The 20,389-nt window shown below is 36.3% G+C and overlaps 1 protein-coding gene across 1 annotated transcript in view; it reads left to right on the forward strand.

The window, feature by feature from the left end:
- Nucleotides 1-20,389, forward strand: part of ARSB (arylsulfatase B) — a 64,690-nt gene that overhangs the window by 22,684 nt on the left and 21,617 nt on the right. Inside the window, exons 5-6 of the mRNA XM_080573124.1 lie at nt 9,672-9,915; nt 18,451-18,521. Of these exons, the coding sequence (XP_080429250.1) occupies nt 9,672-9,915; nt 18,451-18,521 (315 nt within the window). The remainder of the gene's footprint in view (nt 1-9,671; nt 9,916-18,450; nt 18,522-20,389) is intronic.

Below are 20,389 nucleotides of genomic sequence, written 5' to 3' on the forward strand. Positions count from 1 at the left end.
TTGTGCGCATATTTCATGCTAGATTATGTGCAGGTGATGGCTTTAGTGTGTCAGCAGACTTTAGTTGCAGGAGTAGCAGGCGCTTAAAAGATCCCCTTTTCTCTTTATTTTAAAGATGCTTTAATTTGATAATGTATTGAACTGTCCAAGACTGCACTATAAAATTAAACAGAGTTGTGTTGGTTTTTTTTTTTTTCCTGGTCTGTACTCACTTTTAAAATACTGCATGGCTTTAGACAAGCCTTTCAAACAGAGCTTGGCATGGTTTATATATTAGACAGATGTGTGCTAGATCAGCTTACTGCAGGGGCCCATGAGGAGAAATTTAAGGGTATGGGAGTTTTCTCTTACAGCATCAGAAAATTGAGTGGTTGAAAAATGTAGGAGGTTAAGCACAGGTGAAAAATAGAAAAAAAAATCTGCAGCATGTGAATGCTGGTTTTGAAAAGTACTGTACATACAGCAAGAGTATTTTACTAGTATTTTCTAACAGTTTTCAGATCTAGATGTCTGTTACTGAGAGCCAGAAATGTTAGGCTAGATCTCCTCTTCATAGACTCTAATTACACCAGTACTTGATAAATGATTAGAGGTGAATACGCTTGTGATATCTAATTACATCTGTAACATTCTTGATGCTTAAATTTTCTCTTACTTTGCCCTTAATGTAGATACATTACTTAAAATGCTTTCTTTGTGCTCAGTTTTGAATAGGATAATAAAGTGGTTACATAGTCAAAAGACTTTTTTGACACACATCACTTGATTTTTTTTAAAATTATTTTTTTATTGACTCCTTATCAAATACTTTTTGGATGGCTACTCTAAAAAGTAAATGCATTTTTCCAATTGGATACATATTTAAATTTAACAACATTCTGATAATAAAATATTTTGCATGTTCATATTTTTGAGTTATCAAATAGTTTTATTCTTTTGTTACTTATTGCTAAAATTTATTTTTGCAGAACTTGTTGTACTGAGAAATACAGTACTAAACAGTCCAGAAATGCTTGTCCTAGTGCACTGTTGTACTGAAAGTTTTTATGTGTGTTTGATTGTGTTCTTGTTTGTTTGTTTTCTGTTAAGACTGTTACATTTCTTAAAGGAAATAACTTATTACATGCTGTATTTTGCAGAATTATCATTGTAAACATTTTCCATATTGTTGGATCACTTTTTGTTCTACAAATGCCAAAAACAATTGTTAAGCTAATGATAATTAGAATTACTAGGGTACATATTTAGGAATGCCATTCTGCCCTTGTAACTGAGGTTGTATAATATGTATCACAAATTTAAACTCTCTAGTTTTATCATTTTATGAGAATGGAAGGTTTAGAACAAATAGAAGTCAAAGACAATTTATGTAAAGCCTAAGTATTTTTATGAGGCTCATGGTTTAAAACAATATGTACTCAAAATGTAGTCAGGAGGGGTGGGTGGGTTTTGGTGTGCTTTTTTGTTGTTGTTGTTTTTTGGTTGGTTGGTTTGTTGGGTGGTTGGTTGGTTTTGTTTTTTTTGTTTGTTTGTTTTTATTTTTGGTAAGGAGGGTTATGAGTAGCTCCTTGCTTCGAGTAAGAAACCACTGTTGAAAAGAAATACTGGAATTGAAACTGCTTAATAACAGCACCTAATACAACCCTGTATAAGTCTATGGAGAATTCTCAGCAACACTTCTTCAGAGAGCTTGTCTAGAACAATTTGCCAGGCACATGAACAGGCCTGCAAGGCTTAGCTCAACTGTGGTCATAACAAGAATGCAGCAACATGAAGAGTCACAAACAAGACAAAAAAGGGTGCTCTATTAAAAAAAAAAAAAAAAAGTTACTTTGCTATAGAATCATAGAATTGTTCAGGTTGGAAAAGACCTCTAAGATCATCTAGTCCAACCTTTATCATAGTACTGACAAGTCCACCCCTAAACCATGCTACTAAGTTCTAAATCTACAGGTTTCTTGAAGACCTCCAGGGATGGTAACTCAGCCACTTCCCTGAGTAGCCTGTTCCAATGCCACACAACTCTTTCAGTAAAGAAATTTTTCCTAATATCCAATCTAAACCTCCCCTGGTGCAAATTGAGGCCATTTCCCCTTGTCTTATCACTTGGTGCTTGGGAGAAGAGACCAATCCCAACCTTGCTACAGCATCCTTTAAGGTACTTGTAGAACACAATAAGGTCTCCCCTGAGCCTCCCTTTCTCCAAGCTAAACAACCCCAGCTCCCGCAGCTGCTCCTCAAAAGGCTTGTTCTCTAAACCCTTCACTAACATCATAGCCCTTCTCTGGACACTCTGGACACTGATACAAGCCAGGATGCTGTTGGCCTTCTTGGCCACCTGAGCACATTTCTGGCTCACATTCAGATGGCTATCAAACAATGCCCCCAGGTCCTTTTCTGCCAGGCAGCTTTCCAGCCACTCTTCCCCCAGCCTGTAAAGTTGCGTGAGGTAATTGTGCCTCAAGTGCAGGACCCAGCACTTAGCCTTCTTGAACCTCATACAGTTGGCCTAGGCCCATCAGTCCAGCTCATCCAGCTCCCTCTGCACAGCCCTCCTATCCTCAACAGGTCAGCACTCGCTCCTACCCTGGTGTCTTCTATGAACTTACTGAGGGTGCACTTGATCCCCTTGTCCAGGTCGTTGATAAAGATAGTTGAAACAAGATCTAGTCTGTTGGTGGAAAAATGTGTTGCTATACGACAAGGCACGTTGTTGCTTTTGAATAATACACAAGACAAAGCAAAATTATTTTCTGTATCATTTACAATTTTTAATTTAGTCACTTAAGTCCTACAGAAAAACTGACAAAGGATAAGGGAAATCTTTAAAAGCGAAGACCAGTTCCTAGTTTATTTGCACCTCTATTCTAGAGTATTAATTTGAGGCAACACCATTAGCAGAAGCTGCTAAGACAGTGTGTGCAGGTAGTAAAAGTCACAGAAGGGAAATCATTTGGACCATTTTGCCATATGCGGAAAAAAGTTCTTGGGCTGATCATGCTAAAGCGTGCTTTGGAAGATGTTCTTATAGTGTTTTCACGCCATCCAAAAATAAAATAAAGATCTTTTATTAGTTTTTTAAGTAAGCTTTTAATTTCACCACATAGGCAATAATGATTTCTGTGCACATGATTAGGGGAGGGTAAGCTTTTTTTCTTAAAGCAAAACAAAGTCCCCAAACTGGCGTTATGTATTATTACAAAATTGTTTCCATTTGAACTCCTTTCTCAACCATTACTTTCGAACCTGTTGATATGTGAAGTCTTGGTAAACCAATTAACGTTATTAATATTGCATCTGAATTCAATAGCAACTGGTAAATTAACTTTGCAAGGAATGCACAATGAGATTTATGATCCTGGGAAGACCCTTGGTCAGGGTTTGTTCTGATGTCACCACTCTTGCCATTTTCAATTTTTCCATTGTCTGAGAATGGGTAAATAATGAATGAAGTTTTTCACATAGCTCTTATTATCTGTTGCCTATGTAGATTGTCTTCATAGTATGAAGTAGGCTGTTGCTGCAGTTGCAGACTAATTCAATGAAAAAGTGAGTCAATGCAAAGACTGGAATCCATACATGCTTCATTAGTTATTGCTCTCAGAATTGTTTTTTCCTGTTCCTTATTATCAAGCTGTTCTTCAAAGAGGTTATATTCATTAAGCTGTTTACTAGTTGCATACATCCCACACCTCCACATATATATAGTGCACTAGTCAGAATGTTTGGCAGCTGGCAACTCTTCAGAGAAGAGTTTGGGAGAAACAGAATGGCCCCTCTGTTTAGTTTTGTTTATTGATTCCTTAAAGAACTCCTGCAAAACATCTTTGACAGTTTACAAATTACAGATTTAACAAATTAAATTCTTTCTCATGTATATGACAGTGAATATTAATGACAAAAGCAGATGTTTGTGAAGAGAAAACATTGGAATTCATTTTTAAAAGTATAGTCAAAATGCAAAAACTTTGTTGTGTTTTATTTTGCTTATGGTTTATATATTTTTTTTAAATCCTATTCATTAGCTTTACAAAACCCACAATATTTTGAAAGACAGCTGTCTTCTGTCGTACAAAGATTTTTTTCAATATAGATTATATTCTCTGATTTTCTATGTGAGAAATATGTTCTGTTTTCATCTAAAATCTTTTGGGAGGAAGGTACAAGGGATTTTTGTTTTTTCAGCTCGGTCTGTTAAAGTGTTTTAATGTGAACACCATTGTATTGACTTTAAAAAGGGGGAGAAAGTGATTAGGTGTAAGTAGGAGTATGAGGGAAAAAAGTAAAAACAGTCCTAAGTGAAATAATTTTTTTTTTCTTGAAGGCAAATTTGGGTAGTTGCTAGGCTTAAAAGAAAAAAATATATTTTTTTTCCAGCTCTTTTCATCAAAATGGATGGCAGAAGTTCTCCAAGACTTAAAATGTATTCAGGATGTTGGAGTACTGTGTAAAATTATTTCTAAAGCAAAAGCAATTTCATCTGGAGAGCTTTATATCAATCTCTTTTATCAGAACACATGTCCCAGAGATATATTCTTATGGAAAAACTAACAAAATGTGTTGTTGCTTGTTGCTTTTGGTTTGGGGGCGTCATGTTGGTTTGGGGCATTTTAGACCTACTAATTTTGTTAGTCAGTTCAATTGAGATTGTTTGATGTGGCAATTCTTTTGGAAGAGGAATTCAGATCCTGTCAGATTCCTGTCTTTGGATACTGAAGGAAAACACAAAATTAAAAGACATTTGTGCTACTCACAAGAGACATACACATTGGCAGGGAATGATACTAGAGATGTGCATGGCTTTTATACCCAGGGGCTCTAACTTTTGTCCAATTCCTGGTCCTTAGAAATATCTACTGCCGTATTATGTATGTCACTACATGGTTCCCTCAGATTTAACAGTTGTAGGCTCTCTCACCAGTACTTAGAGCTCTCAATACATTTCCTTTTCTTTTTACAGTTTTTGCTTTCTCTTACTCAGCAGGAATGACATCGCTTCCCAAATCAGTGCAGCACTGGTGTTTTTTACCAGTTTATACAGATTTCTCCACAGTCAGCAAGGCTGATGTTAATTCAAAGGTGCACTACTTTGATCAAACCAACCTTTAAAAGTAGCTATGATCCTTTTTGTGTGTGTGTGTGTTGTTGTTGTTGTTGTTGTTTGTTTTGTTTTGTTTCTGACCTTGTTTTGCCATTTATGCTGGCAAATTTGCCAGCATAAATGGTTCTGGTTTTGCCATTTACGCTGGCAAATATGCCATTTACGCTGGCAAATATGCCTCGAATTTCAGCTTACAGAAGAAAATCCTGTCAGAATGAAAAAGAACATCTCAGGTACCCTTTTCTTAAAATAACACAGAATGATGGGATTGATAAAAATACCAAGAGAAAATAAAAGTAGCTAAACATCTATCAAACCAAGCCAAACCAAGCCAACAACAAAGCTCATTAAAAATGTATGATGCTTCCATTTAAGAAAACAAACAAAACTGAATAAATTAGTTAGGTAATGCTTATGCCAAGTACCATCATTTCTAATTATAGCCTTATTCTCTCCCCTTTCATCCTTTCTTTATGAACAGGAGCTGGTTTGTTTTATGATTTTTGTAATGCACATAATATGTTGTGGGTACTACTGAAGTCTAAATTATACAGATGTAATTACAAAAATGATTCTTACAGATAGGAAAAATATGCTCACTACATTTTCCAGACTATTTTGCTATTATATTTAATGAAATTCTACTTGATGTTTGTCTCCAGGAAAGAGACAATTGAAGTATCATGCTTGGGGGAGGCTTGTGTTTTCAGCTGAAGTAGCAAGGCTGAAGTTTTAATAATAAGAAATGTTACAAATCAGGGCCTCTAGCCTTAGGTACCTTGATTCCAAAAGCTTTGCTCTGGAGACTGCTGAGGTAATGTGTTAGGATGAGTCATGGAGAGAAACAATTGCAAAAATGGTTGATAAATCGTTGAGGAAGTGTTGTTTTGAAGTGGGTTTATAATTGGATATGGTTCTGATGTAGAACATGAAGCAACAATGATCCTATTTGTCTGTTACCTAACTGGTAACAGTGCCTGTGTTGTATATGACTGGAATTTTCCATATGGACTTCAGAGTATGTTGCACGTTCAAGATACTTTGCTAAAACAACATGAAGAGTTAGTAAGGAGTGGCTTATTTGGAAGAATATGAGAATGGCTGTATGCCCACAGACAGAAGATTCACCTAAACATGCATCCCCTCACTGCAGCAATATCTTGTAGCATGTGCCTAGGAAAGTGTTAGAACTTGTCATCACTGTCCTTCACCAAAAACTTTGTGAAATTTTTTCTAATCTTCACAGCAGCTTGTGGCTGAAGAAATTCCTGAGACAGAGGATCTGTCTTAGTGTCTTAGAATGAAATATAGTTCTTTCATTTAATCAATGATATTGATCAATGATATCGATGATATTTTAATCTTGAACTTCTCCATTGGCTTTCTGCAAACTTTGTGCAATAGCATCAATGGATAAATTATCAGTAAGATAGCATCCACAGGTGTTATCTTAGAGGAAGGATGTTTGTATTGGGGCTGCCCCTTGAGTACTGTGTTCAGTTTTCGGCCCCTCACTACAAGAAGAACATTGAGGCCCTGGAGCATGTCCAGAGAAGGGCTACGAAGCTGGTGAAGGGCCTGGAACACAAGTCCTATGGGGAGCGGCTGAGGGCACTGGGGTTGTTTAGTCTGGAGAAGAGGAGGCTCAGGGGAGACCTTACTGCTCTCTACAGCTACCTGAAAGGAAGCTGTGGGGAGCTGGGGGTCGGCCTCTTCTCACAGATAACTAGTGATAGGACTAGAGGGAATCGCCTCAAGTTGTGCCAGGGGAGGTTTAGGCTAGAAACGAGGAGACATTTTTTCTCAGAAAGAGCAGTCAGGCATTGGAACAGGTTGCCCAGGGAACTTGTAGCATCACCGTCCCTGGGGGTGTTTAAGGAAAGGTTGGACGTGATGCTTAGGGACATGGTTTAGTGGGTGACATTAGTAGTAGGGGGCTGGTTGGATCAGATGGTCTTTTCCAACCTTAATGATTCTATGTGGTTACATGATAGCCATCCATTTTGTGTCCTGCTGTCTAGACATACCCTAGTAGGTAAGACCACCTAGAACTCCAGTTACAGTCCTGTAGTGTTTTTTCATGCCTTTCTTTCTCCAAAATCTACATCTCATGAAGTCAGTGGCTTCTTTTTTATTCCCTTCCCCTGCTTTTATTATCTACTATTTGGCTTAGTATTTCATCAATACAGACTTGACTATGATCTTTTAGTATGATGAAACTTTCTACTCTTTAATGTATTGTTGATATTTGAAGTCCTAGATAGTATTTCAAACCATACAGAAATAGATATATCTAACTTTGAAAAATGATATTATTTATGTATAAACTGTAAGTGACACATCAACTCTGTTCTGCTTAACTAGAAAGGAAACTTCAAGAATCAAAACAGAAACCATCCTTTTCCTTCCTTCAAAACTTTCTTGATAAGTAGATAGAAGCCGAAGATAATTCTTGAATATGAATTCCTTAGGGAGAGGGAAGTAGTAAGTTAGAAATCTGAAAACAAGTGGGGTGAATCTTGTTTCACATGTTGTTGTTGTTTTTCCATTTACATATCAGGTAAGCTATCAAAACAAGAAAATATTGTTGTCCGTCCCCCCCCCTTTTTTTTTTCAATCTTATTGTACTACATCTGACATTGCATATAAGTCTTTACTTGTGGATATATGTTAGACAGAATCCTTGTCTCAGGAATTTTATTGCATAATGAAACTGGCATAATCTGAATGTCTGAACTACAGATAGTAATGTCTCAGGAAAAAAAAAAAAAGTACAATAAAGATTTGACTGTAAACCAGAAAAGGTACACTTTTCTCTCTCCATTCTTCAGTAAGACATTCTACTTCTATAATTTCCTTGCTACTTTGTTGTTGATATGCCAGTTTCTATAATCCTGTATACTAGCATTAAACAGCTAGAGAAAGTAAGTACCCTGTCATACAAAGAAAATACTTAACATACTTAAGATTTGATTCCACAGTATGTCCTAAGTTCTAAAATTGTGTAGCTACTGATACCTTTTACAGTAATACCACCAAAGGTTAAGAGCTACTGAAAGCTCTGTTCCCTGAGTATTCCCAACAGGAATTCCTGTTTACACTAAGAGTAAAAGGAACTGTTGAACTGATGTCTTCTTTATCTCTGACAACTGTTTAAATTCTCAGATCTCATCTTTGTGGGAGAATTATTGGTAGCTAGTATTGGGTTGCATGTATTTCATACTGTAAACAGTAAAACTCTTGATTTATTTATTTTTTAACCCAAGAGTGCAAGCAGCCCTGCTGGAAGACAATTGGGCCACAGAGCACTGCACTTTCCAGATCATGCAATTTTTTCCTCACGTGTTTCATTTAGTTTAGGCTTCCACCTTAGAAAATCTTCCACTACATTATTCATTAGTAGAACAAAAAGAGTTTCTCAGTAGAAGGATGTTCACAGTAGGGGTTTACACTGATGCTTAATTAATAAAACAGAAGGGAGATTATTTGGCCGTGTTGCAGTTACAGTAAAGTTCTTCTGTAATCTGTTGGACATGAACTTCCTGTTTCTTACCTTAAATTACAGCTTTTTAGTCAGAAAGTGGTTAAAATAGAAACTTGACAGATTTTACTGAATGTCAGTTCAATGACTACTATGGAAAGTAATTTTAAACTTACTAAAATACAGAAAAATCATGCTTACAAGGATTGCTATCAATTACTCTTCTGAAATCATTAAAGCAGGTATGAACAAGAACAGATACACAATACAATAGTAGTAAAAGTAACTTGTCAAAAAGTGTCATGAATCCTGTCAATTTTAGGAATCTGGATGTTTTTCTAAGTGTAGAAGATTGGTCAGGAAAGAGTTTAAAAGGTTACATGAACTCTCTCTAATTCATGTAGATATTTCTGAGTTACTGTAGTCAAAGTTCAACTTTTTCTATAACCATCTTGCATTTTGTTCTCACCAAACACAGTAGACTCATTTCCAAATTTTCAACTATTTCAAGTACTCTGAACTCAAGTTTTCTCCCTTTGCCTGTGAAATCATCTGTTTTGTGTGACATCAAACAAAAAAAAAGAGAAAATTAGTTCTAAACTATGAGTACATTTATTGTCCTGATACTGGCATAACAGTTTTCCATTTAAAGTATAACTGCTTCAGAAAACAGAACAATAGTGTATTCTGAATACTGATGATGATAGCAACTCTTCCTATGGTCTTGAAAGTAGTTGGAATTATTTTTTTTTTTTAAGTCCATAGCTCTGGAAGCTTTGGATGTCTAATGATCAACGGTAGTTGTTAACAATACCTTTCTAAATCATTGCTTTGTAGTATGGTATCATTTTTGCCCAGTAATAACTTTTCATTGAGGTAATTTGTAAGACTCTTGCAAGAATTAACTTAGTTTTTAACACATTCTGCATATATAGTACATTGTATTAACACCTAACAGCTCTATGCAAGTACTTGCATGTCACGTCTACATTGTGAAAATATTTTTTTCACATGGGTGAATAAATGTTGTAGGGAGGATTGTTCTGTGTCTTTCTTACCACTGATTCCTTACAATTACTTGTTTTTCAGATAATGGAGGACAGACTATGGCAGGTGGAAATAACTGGCCACTCAGAGGAAGAAAATGGACCCTCTGGGAAGGAGGAGTGAGAGGAGTAGGCTTTGTTGCAAGTCCTTTACTGAAACAAAAAGGTGTAGAAAGTCATGAACTAATACATATCTCTGACTGGCTGCCGACACTGGTGCACCTTGCTGGAGGACATACCAATGGCACTAAGCCTTTGGATGGCTTTGATGTTTGGAAAACTATCAGGTAACTTGCATGTCAAATCACTGAGTCAGAATTCTGGTATGAGAAGAATTTATTCAGGCCAGAGAACAGAGCTGGAATTGGAGGGAAAATATTACGTTTGCTTCCCTAAAGAGGGGAAGATAAATGTGCTGTTAACTTTGCTGTCCATGAAAGAATTATCAAGATTGCAAATTAATCCTTGTCCCAGATACAAAGCCTCCATAATGCGTTAGCTTGTGTGTGTTGAATTTATAAATGTGTATGCAACATTGCATAAACATAGTATACTTTGTCAAGAATCCTCTAACATTCAGAAGTATGCTAACTGATTTTGCGCTGTGCGGAGTGTATGCTAGTAAATTATATGGATCCAGCCCTCCTTTCTACAGAGCCAAATTGGCCATCTCTGCAGTATGCTTCTGGAATTGTACGTGTGGGAAATCTATGCATTCATTAAACTAATTGAATATGGATTCCACTTTGATTCAGCAAGATTTTTTACATCAGTGTAGAATCCGCCAGGCTGGCCTGAAGTATGAGCATTTAGATGGGTCCTTAGCATGGTGTCCAGTGCCTCAGAAAGCCTTTGAGGCTGGGTGCAGTGGTAGACCCGACTTGGTTCCTGGGTTTGTGATGTTGTGCCTGATTAAAGCAAGTGCAATGCAGAAATGCTTAGATGGCTGTAAAGAAGGCAGCTTAGCTCTAGCTGGATTGGCACTGAGATCATGAATACCTAATGAATTTTACTGGGCTCAGTCTGACTCTGTATACTTATCGTGCTGTCTGTATTAAATGGGATATCCCAGACCCCATTAGTTCAGATAATGGAGAGTCTTCTGTGCATTAAAGGAAAAATGAGTTAAATCCCATACATTTTTCCTCTGGAGAAGCACAATAAAAATGGTATCACAAATGTTAGATATTGGACTTGGGGCTCTGGGCACCTCTGAATATGTGCTTATTACTGGTGCACTAGGCTCACCAGAGTAAATTGAATGTAAAAGAATAAATGAAATAGGCATTAACTGGTAAAGGTGATTTTTCACTGGAACAAACTATCAAAAGGAACTCTGATTTTGCCCCTTTGTGCTATTTTCAGTCAAAACTTATATTCAATCAGTCCTTCATCTTTCAAAGCTGTTCTTTTATTTTAATGTTCTTTTATTCTACTAAAATGGATTATAAAGCCCTTAAAACCTGAGTTTCTGCAGAATTTTAAACTTCTGTGGCCAAGCTTGGTTTTGCAAAAGTTGTCTGGTCACGTTGGTTTAAATTCCTTTGCTTCTTCCTTTTCTGTGCAACATGTATTTTGTTAATTGATGGGACTAAATTTGATTGTCTATGTTCTTAGAAGTTGTTGTATTTTATTTGGTCCTTGAATATAGTTTTAAATTACATGAGAATTATTTAACATGGAAAATTTAATACTGCTAAGCAGAACAAAAGAACTAGCAATTCTATTTTGTAAATGTTGTTCATCTGTGATTTAGTGTTTTGCTTCCTTTGATAGTCTTTGTTCTGTTTTTATAGCAGTCAGCCAGTATTATGGATCATTCCTTGTAAGGGTACTTACTTCTTTGTATATTATGTGTTATATAGCCTTTTGTCCCTTTCTCAGGCTTCCCACTCCAGCTTGCAGCACAAATCTTGTTATTTATGTAGCAGTTGCTGAAACCACTGCAATTGTCTACATAGTTAATTAAGATAAACTAACGCAGATTTCAAGTATTTTAGCATTATAGACCATGAATTACATCAGTTGAAAAAAAATTTTTTTTAATTGTTTGTACGTTTAGTATGATTACTTGTTTTGAAAATGCCTTGCTTGATTTATTCCTTAGTGCTTTCTGTTCATGAGGAGCTATGTGGTAGCTTTCTGTCCTAGCTGGAGTTTGCAGAGATCTTGTGGTCTTGTGCCCAGGTATACTGTATGGCTCTCTTCCAAGTGGAAGAAGATAAGGATGTGTATAAATGAGGCCGGGGCCATTAGCTGCCAGGAAGAAATGGAGTCTTCTGTCCAGCCAGAGATAGCAAGATGTTTTACACGCTGACACTACCGTGGGAAAATAGCATCAGCAAGATTGTGGGGTACTGCTGAATTGCAGACTAACTTTTCTTCCAGTTGCCAGCAGAATTTCCACCTACTTTGGATTCACTTTTACACAGGCATTCTTTGTTATGGACTAATCTTCTTAGGTCTGTTTACTTCAGTATTAAAACTATATGTGGGGAAGAACAGGTACAGCTGCATGTCCCCTGCACACTTGTGTCACTTGAATCTTATCTCTTGTAGGATCTGAATGCAGCGTTTACTAGCACTAGCCAGAAGATAGGTGACCTCAGATGTTTGTAGTTGTGCCAACTGGGGTGCCTCTGTCCAAAGTGGAGAGTCAGTTTTTGTGAATTGTTAGGCTGCTGTTTGTCTGACCTGCACCATAAATGTCAAGTTTCACATGATTTTCCCACGTAATCAGGAGAAATGAGTGTACTAAATTTCATGATCATAACTCAAAAGGTCACTTGAATATTGGATAGCAAACAACGAAGGAACAATGCCCTTTTGGTGACATCTGATGGAAAGTTCAAATATGTTGCTACTCTAGGACCGGGTAGCTCATAATGAGTGAAATTATAATTTGCTAAGATTCTACCTCATTTGAAAAATGGAAATTAATAGTGTATCACCACCTTACATGTTTTCTGTTTTTTTTTTTTCCTGCCCAGTATTTTACAAATAGCTGCCTTTTTTTTTTTTTTTTTATATATAATCTTTAATCCTAAATCTACTGTTTGATAAGTGTGTAATCAAGGGGGAAAAGATTATAAATTGGGAAGATTTATTTAGCATCCTTTCAAAAGGATATATGGAACAATGCAAATATTCTCAGAAGACACAAAAGTAATCGATCCATTCCAGAATATGGTCTTTGTTAATAATTCAGTGATCATTTTTCAAAGGACCTGTTCTTAACATGATATTCATACAAGTAAACATATTTCTGAAAATAAACATATAAGAATACGTCGCATGGTTATATAGATCATAACATAAAAAAGTAGATATTAAATATGAATTCCAAAATCCTAACACAAAATAAACTTTTTATAATGATTTTAAAGCGATTAGTAGTCCAAATTAGGGATTGTATTAACATGACATTGATTAATATTAAGTTCTTGAGGTAAATAGAAGTGCCGAAAGCCGTATATATCTACAACTGCTCATTTTGTACCTCCTCTGATTAATTTTGGTTGAAGAACCAGAAGAAAGTTAACGGTTAGGAGCAAATAGCATGAAAACCATAAGTTCAGAAGAATATGGTTCTTGTAGGCAAGAAAATCTCCTCTTCTACATTGCTTTTTACGTATGTATAGTTTCTTTCACACAATGCTTGGAACTGCAAAAATACAATATTCTTGTTCTCTTTGTTTGAACTTCTCTTGGGTTAAAATCTGTATGCTATGTAGAAGCTCTTTGACAGGGCCTTTGAACTCAAACCTTGTCTGCTCCTTCCAATTCAATCTGCTGACCTAGTAATGTAGCAAGACTGTATCACTACAGTCATAGAACCATGGAATGTTTTGCGGTTGGAAGGATCTCTAAAGACCATCTAATTCCACACCCTTGCCACAGGCAGGGACGCCTCTCTGGCAAGGACCAGGTTGCTCAAAGCCCCATCCAAGCTGGCCTTGAACAAACACTTCCAGGCATGGGGCACCCACAGCTTCTCTGGGCAACCTGTGCCAGTGCCTCACAACCCTCTGAATAAAGAATTTCTTCCTTATGTCTAGTCTAAATCTACCCTCTTTTAGTTTAAAGCCATCTCTCCTTGTCCTATCACTCCACTCCCTGAACAAGAGTCCCTCTCCAGCTTTCCAGTAGGCCTTCTTTAGGTACTGGAAGGCCCTGTAGGTACTGGGAGATCTAATAGAAGTAGAATGTGGTTTTACTTAAACAGAAACTGAAACAGAACAGGTTTCACTCACCCTGTCATGGTCTGACACACAATCACCAAAAGGTGTGTGTCTAAGAAGTTGGCCCAGTGGCCAGGCACCAGGACAGTGGTTCTTAAGCCATCTGTCTCGCAGCTGGGCCCCAGAATGCTTGTGCCCAGGGTCTGTTGCAGTGGTGCAGAGGTCAAAGAACACAAGCAGTGAAGTTCTTCTCACATTTGTGTTCTTGGTTTGGTGACCACGCACAGGTTTTGGTTATGCCTTTTTGTCCCCTTATTGGTGCTGTTAGTCCTGTCCCACCCCTGTGAGTCATCAGAAGGCATCACTGTTCTTTATCTCCAGATATCCATGTCCTGGGAAAGTGGCCTACAAGTTGGGATCTTGATGACCTGCTAATCTGGGTGTCATTAATACAGGCCATTCTGAGAGCCTGTACTGTGTGTTTCCTGCTGTTGTCATATTCAGATATTCCCAGTCTTTTTCTATTCATACCAATCTTGGCCTTTCTGTTGCAATTCTTTAGAGTAAAAGAAACTAGGACATCAAAAAAGCTCTTCCATGCAAACTGTTCAAACATAATTTTGAACCAGTAGTTCCTAGACTTGGTCTTCCTCCAAGTGCCTTTGAAATTAAATTTCAATTCCTTTTAATGTCCCCAGCTTCTTTTTGAAAATGACTTAGTATAGTATCACTGTAACCACACATTTTTGGACATCCATGAGACCATTCCAAAATTCACAGAGGGCAACCACCTGGGATTCCTCGTACCACTTCAGCTTGCCACCATGGTTCTCAGCTTTCCTTACATTCAGCTCCTGGTGCCCTCCCATTCCCACCCACTACAGAGTAGAGTGCTACAGCATGGGCAATATACTTTTATTTTAATTCTCCACTCTAAAACTTAAATCTCAAATATAAACATCCTACATAGATCACAGTACATTCCACTTACCTAGTATCTTAAATTATCACCCATAACACCACAATATAGCTGGAACCTCTAAAACCATGTAAGTATTAGAAATGATATCTAAAATTTGGTAGTAATATCACTAATCTTCTTTACAGAAAATAGTAATTGAGAATATCAAGAATGATTAATGAAAAACAATACTAAAATGCAACTAATCAAGGAATCTAAACTGCACTGCATGTTTCCAAGCAAGTATCTCAAAAGGCATTTGCATTTCTAAGAAACATCTGTTTTCCAGATGCTTGCTACTTTATTGAAATAGAGATATGAGGCAAAATAATTTTTCTTATGTAGAAATTTGCCTTGGTTGATACATTGTTTTGATATATTTTGTTTTTCAACACTGAATATCTACTAAGTCTATGCTCAAAAGAAGGGTTTGGTTTTGCATTAACAAAAAAATGGAAAACTATGGTGCTGATTATGGTAAAGTACATGAAGCAGTATGGTAGCCACTGAGAGATTCAGGATAAAATGCAGTTAAAAAAAATATTTCTCCAAAGCTTGTTAGCAAGTGAAAGCTTTCAAGTTTTACTTAGACATCTTGCCTGCTAAGTTACATTTTTTATATTTTTGTGATGTTGGACATATCAGATTTGGTTGGATGAAATAAAGTAAGATCAACTTGAATTCTTATGTACTAAATGGCTATATTAACTTGAGGAACTAAATACCTGTTTGGAAAAATTATCATTTCTAGTTTTGGTGTACATTACTGCTCACAAAAGAGCAAGTGAAAGCTTAGAGTAATTATTGCCAGCACATCTGAAATATAATTATTTTAGAAAAGTGTATACAGATATGACCTAGAGAAATACAAGGTATTGCAAATGCTTTTGCTGACTGACACTGTGGGAGGTAAACATATTTACCCTGAAAAACCTTGTCTTCCTTCCCAAGGAAGCCTTCTGCCTATTTAACAACAATAAAAGTGAAAGACCACAGGTAAATGTTTGTGCAAGTTCACTAAAGAGTAATAGATCTTTCTGTATGTTTTTAAAAAGCAGAAAATAGACTGACATTCTCAGCATAAACTAGCTGTTTCTACTACCATCTCTGAATTTAGTCCAATATGTTCCAATCAATATGTTCTTACATCGAGCAATTTTTGGAAAGCAGTACCTTTTAACTGCTTAAATAGATATTCAGTCAATATGGTGGAATAATTCCCAGACAAAAGAAAAACTTCCTTATTCTTAGAGGGAGGAACAATATTGTAGCCTAAAAATACATATTCTAAAAATAGATAATTTTTAGATATGGTTACACTGAAAACTGCTGAAATAGAAAGGTAAGGTATCCTACAGAATCTTACTACTTTCTTATTCTAGTTTCATCAGCTAGAATATATTCCTGATGCATAATATCCTTGGCAGGGCATCAGGGGACACTAAGGTCAGCTGTGGAGTTCTGCAAATGGGAACTAGGACAGAGTTTAGGCATAGAGAAAGGGAACTCTGCTGCAAGGTTGAATTCTCTACTTGTTTTCTTCAGGACTTTTTTCTGCCTTCCTGATGTCCTTTTCTATCAACCAGACACTTTCTTTAATGTGCAATGCTGCCTTCTTCTCTCTGGCTATTGTTTTGTGAATAATATGTAGTGATTATAAACCTCCATTTTTGTGTGCAACAGAATTACGGAAATAACACCAAAACTGAACAAGAAGTTCTTTACCAGTTAATAGTACTACGGAGCTTATTGTGGTAAAACCATAAGCCTCAAGTAGTATATCTCATGGCTATATGTAAATGGTATTACCAAGTTACTAATATTAATATTCTATTCTAGAAAATAATGCATTCAATATAAATGACCACTGCAACAGGAAAAACTTAAATGAATTCAAGTATAATTTTTATCTTTTTTTCTACCTGCTATGCAAAAAGAGTCATAGCCACATTTACTGTACAGCATCCAACCTACAGATTAAAAGCCATAAAAGGAAACTACCTATAGTGATATGATAGTAATAATAGTTGGCTCTAGTAGTGTCAGTATTCTCAGTTATGACTTTTTGAGGCCTAATCTCATAGTGTGTGAATATTGGATGTATAAATAGGAGAAGCACATAGAAGTAAGATACTATTTTGTTCTGTAAATTACACTGGTGGAAGATACTAGACTACTTAGCATAGTTCATAGTGTTTGACTTCCTTTGATAGAATACTGGAAAAATTAGAAAGATAAGAATATCTGTCCAAGCAGTCACTACAGAGTCACTTGCATACTTTAAATTCACATCCTACTTTAACGTGTCTAATTGGTTCATGTTATTGTTACCTATTAACGCATGGGAAAAGGCAAGTTTGACCATAGCTGTAAATGGACCATCTAGAGGCAGTAGTACAGGTCTATTAGATTTTGTTAAGACTGGGCGCTCCATAGTTTGGAGTGTGGCCACTCCTAGTGGTTAGTTAGGAGAGTGACCGGCAATTAACCTATAGGTTAATTATTGTACTTTGTATTAATTGCAAGGTTGTATGATCTAAGTAATTTTAATCTTTCATCTGATCCTTCTTACTAATTTTATATTTAATCAAAATGTATAAAATCCAGAAATGGTTTTAGAAATAGAATAGAACAATATTAATTTTAATCAGTTAACATTGGAACTTCTAAATTATGTGTAAATATTGTTTAATTCTAAAGAACTACAAAGATTGTACACTAAAATAACAGCCATTTTTGGCTTTTATTAGAAGCCATTACGTTTTATGTTAGCTGTTTTTTATTCTTAATGCTAAGTGATTTAGTGGCCTAGGCTGACTTTTTTAGGGTATTACAATGAAGGTCGTTAACAAAAAGAGAACAATATAAATTATTTGGAAGTTTCTGAAATTGTATGTTTAAATTAACTGTTAAATAATACAATATGGTTTTGTCATGATGGAGTCAATGTTCTTTCTTTTGCACATGTTGCCATTTATAAGGAATGAATTTATTTTACTGACTTTCTTTTAATATTGGGATATATTTAATTCAGAGAGTTTATTGATAAGTTAGGAGACTGATTCTGTACCACCCCTGTGTAGTCAATAGAAAGACAAAAGATTTTTTTTTAAGAAGGTGGTTCAAGGTATCTGAATAATCTTTGTGACATCACTGCAAAAGAAAGAGCTTTTTTTTTTTTTTCTTTTTTTGAGGGGTAGCCAATTCCCGTAATGTTTTTTGAGGCAGCCAGCCAAAATGCTTTCAGCACTCTAGAGTGACGATTCTTGTTTAGGTATGCAGAGAGCAGGACAAGTCCAAGATGCCAATTTAACACTGTTAAATTTGATTTTTAAAGTTAGTAATAATGAAACCTTTTTTTTTTTTTTTTTTCTCCATTTTGGTAAGACCAGCTCTGTGCTCTGTAAAATTGTGAATAATCCCAGTAAGCAAAGTAAAGGAAATCCCAGCAGCAAAGTCAGGGAAAACAGGTAGGGGCAAAAGCTGTTGCTACTGGGCTGGAAAATAACATTCAGGTTAAAATTGTCAGCAATTAGTTTATGGATATGAATTCTATATTAGGATGTCAAACAAACAAACAGAAAACAACAACAACAACAACAGCAATAACAAAAAACCACTTGCAGAATCCTAACAATCTGTAGAAGGAAATTAATGTTTCCTTTTGAAATTTCTCCTAGTGAAGGAAGACCTTCCCCCAGAGTGGAACTGCTTCATAACATTGACCCCATGTTTGTGGATGATTACCCATGTGAGTATGCTACTGATAAAGACTTGTTAAATGTACAGTTTATCTTCCTAATTCTCCTTGTTTTTCTTAAGTAAATTATTTCCTTCTAGGTGAAACAAAATAAAGTAGGTTGCCTTCTACTTTTAGGTAAAGAGTTTAGCTCTAAAATACTGAAACTTCACACCCCAGGTACCCTAAATCCTTACTGAATTACGACCGATGCTCACTTCCCATTCTGCAGAGCTCTGAAGCACTGCTGAGTAATGAGTAAAGTACTTTGGGACATAGAATTGTTGAGGAGCAGCCATTTGCCTGAGGTGTGCAGGGAGGCACACAGCCAAAACAAACCACCAAATCCTGTCTTCACTGTTCCAGGCTGGCAGGTAGCTCCCAATGAGCTGCTCAGCCTGGCATATCTTGACATGTTTATTCAATATGATTGTATTATTGACCTTGCAAATGGAAAACCTGAGTTTGTGAGAATATTAGAAGTTCCAAGCTTTGTGACTGCTTTTGTTCCATAATCATACAAGTTGGATCTTTAGTGCCGTAATCACATGAATTAGAGCTTAACTTTGCCAATTCCATAGCTCTTTAAAAACCGTCTGTTTTATGATTCAACATTACTGGTTTGCTAAGGACTACAAACTTTTCAAGCAAAGATTTTTTCATGCACAACATTGGAACAGATCCTTTCTAGTGTTTTTATAGCATTTCTGTATTTCATTAAATAAAGAAGTAAATCCAGGCATAGGAATCAGTGGTAGAGTACGGACAGTGATCTGTTACTTGCACGACAGATACAAGTTGTGCTGTGGTAACAGGAAGGAAAGTGGTAAGGTGTCCTTCTGCAATGCACATCTGGTTCTATGATGTTTTTCTGAGAAGGAGAAACATTGTGCACATCTAATGTTGGCAACACTGCCTGCAGATAATTCCTATATACTGATGGAATTAAGGCGTAGCTACAACAATTTCCCTTCAAAGAATCCTCAATGAGTTGTAGCATTCCTGTACAATGTTATGCCCTGATGTGGTATTCTGAAGCATACTTCAGAGACCATCTTTTCCATGTGGGAGCTGCTATTATTGAGCACAGCTGAGGAATTTGAATAGCCAACTTCCTGGTTTAAACAGAGGGGGGATGAGAAGAGGAAGTTTTCAGGAGCCTAAGCTCAGGAAATACATCCATAGATTGTTTACGTGAAGCCACACCATGATGATTCTTTACTGTACACTACATCTAGCGTGTCCTTGCTATATGTGTGCATGTGTGTTGTGTGGGATTTGGGCAGGGAACGGGGCAGGTGGGCAGAAGGTGTAGTAAGGGAAACTTTATTCTGGAGGAGATGTGACTTTTAACCATCATGAATGGAGGTATATGTACCTGTAAACTCCTAGTATTTTTATATACCTTTGAAACTATAGTAATGAAAACCAAAAATCTAAATCTTTACCTGCAAGTCCTTATGCACCGTATATGGTTTTCCTTTCTCTTCTCAGAGAAGGTCTTTAACTTTGGCAAGATACTTTGTGCCACCTGTTTCACCTTCTCCCTTAATAGCACTTTTGGACAAGAACAGGCAGAGATGACCTCTAAATTAGTATACATTACATTTTTCCTAATTTTGATTTCATAATACCATTCTTAAAAAATATGAATGTAGATAATTGTATTACTGATACATTTGACAAAATACATCCCTGTTATACATGACAAAACATATATAAAACTTTTTCACATCACCATTCTTTTTACTAACATACAGTTTGTATTGTAACAGAACATCAATTTATAGTCCAGTGCTGGGGGAAAATAATTCATCTTTTCTTGTACTTGAATTGTTACAATGTGCTCAATTTCTGAACTGGAATTAGGAATAGTTTTG

The sequence above is a fragment of the Anser brachyrhynchus genome (assembly GCF_964034855.1).
Source record: "Anser brachyrhynchus genome assembly, chromosome: Z".
Classification (NCBI taxonomy): Eukaryota; Metazoa; Chordata; class Aves; order Anseriformes; family Anatidae; genus Anser; species Anser brachyrhynchus.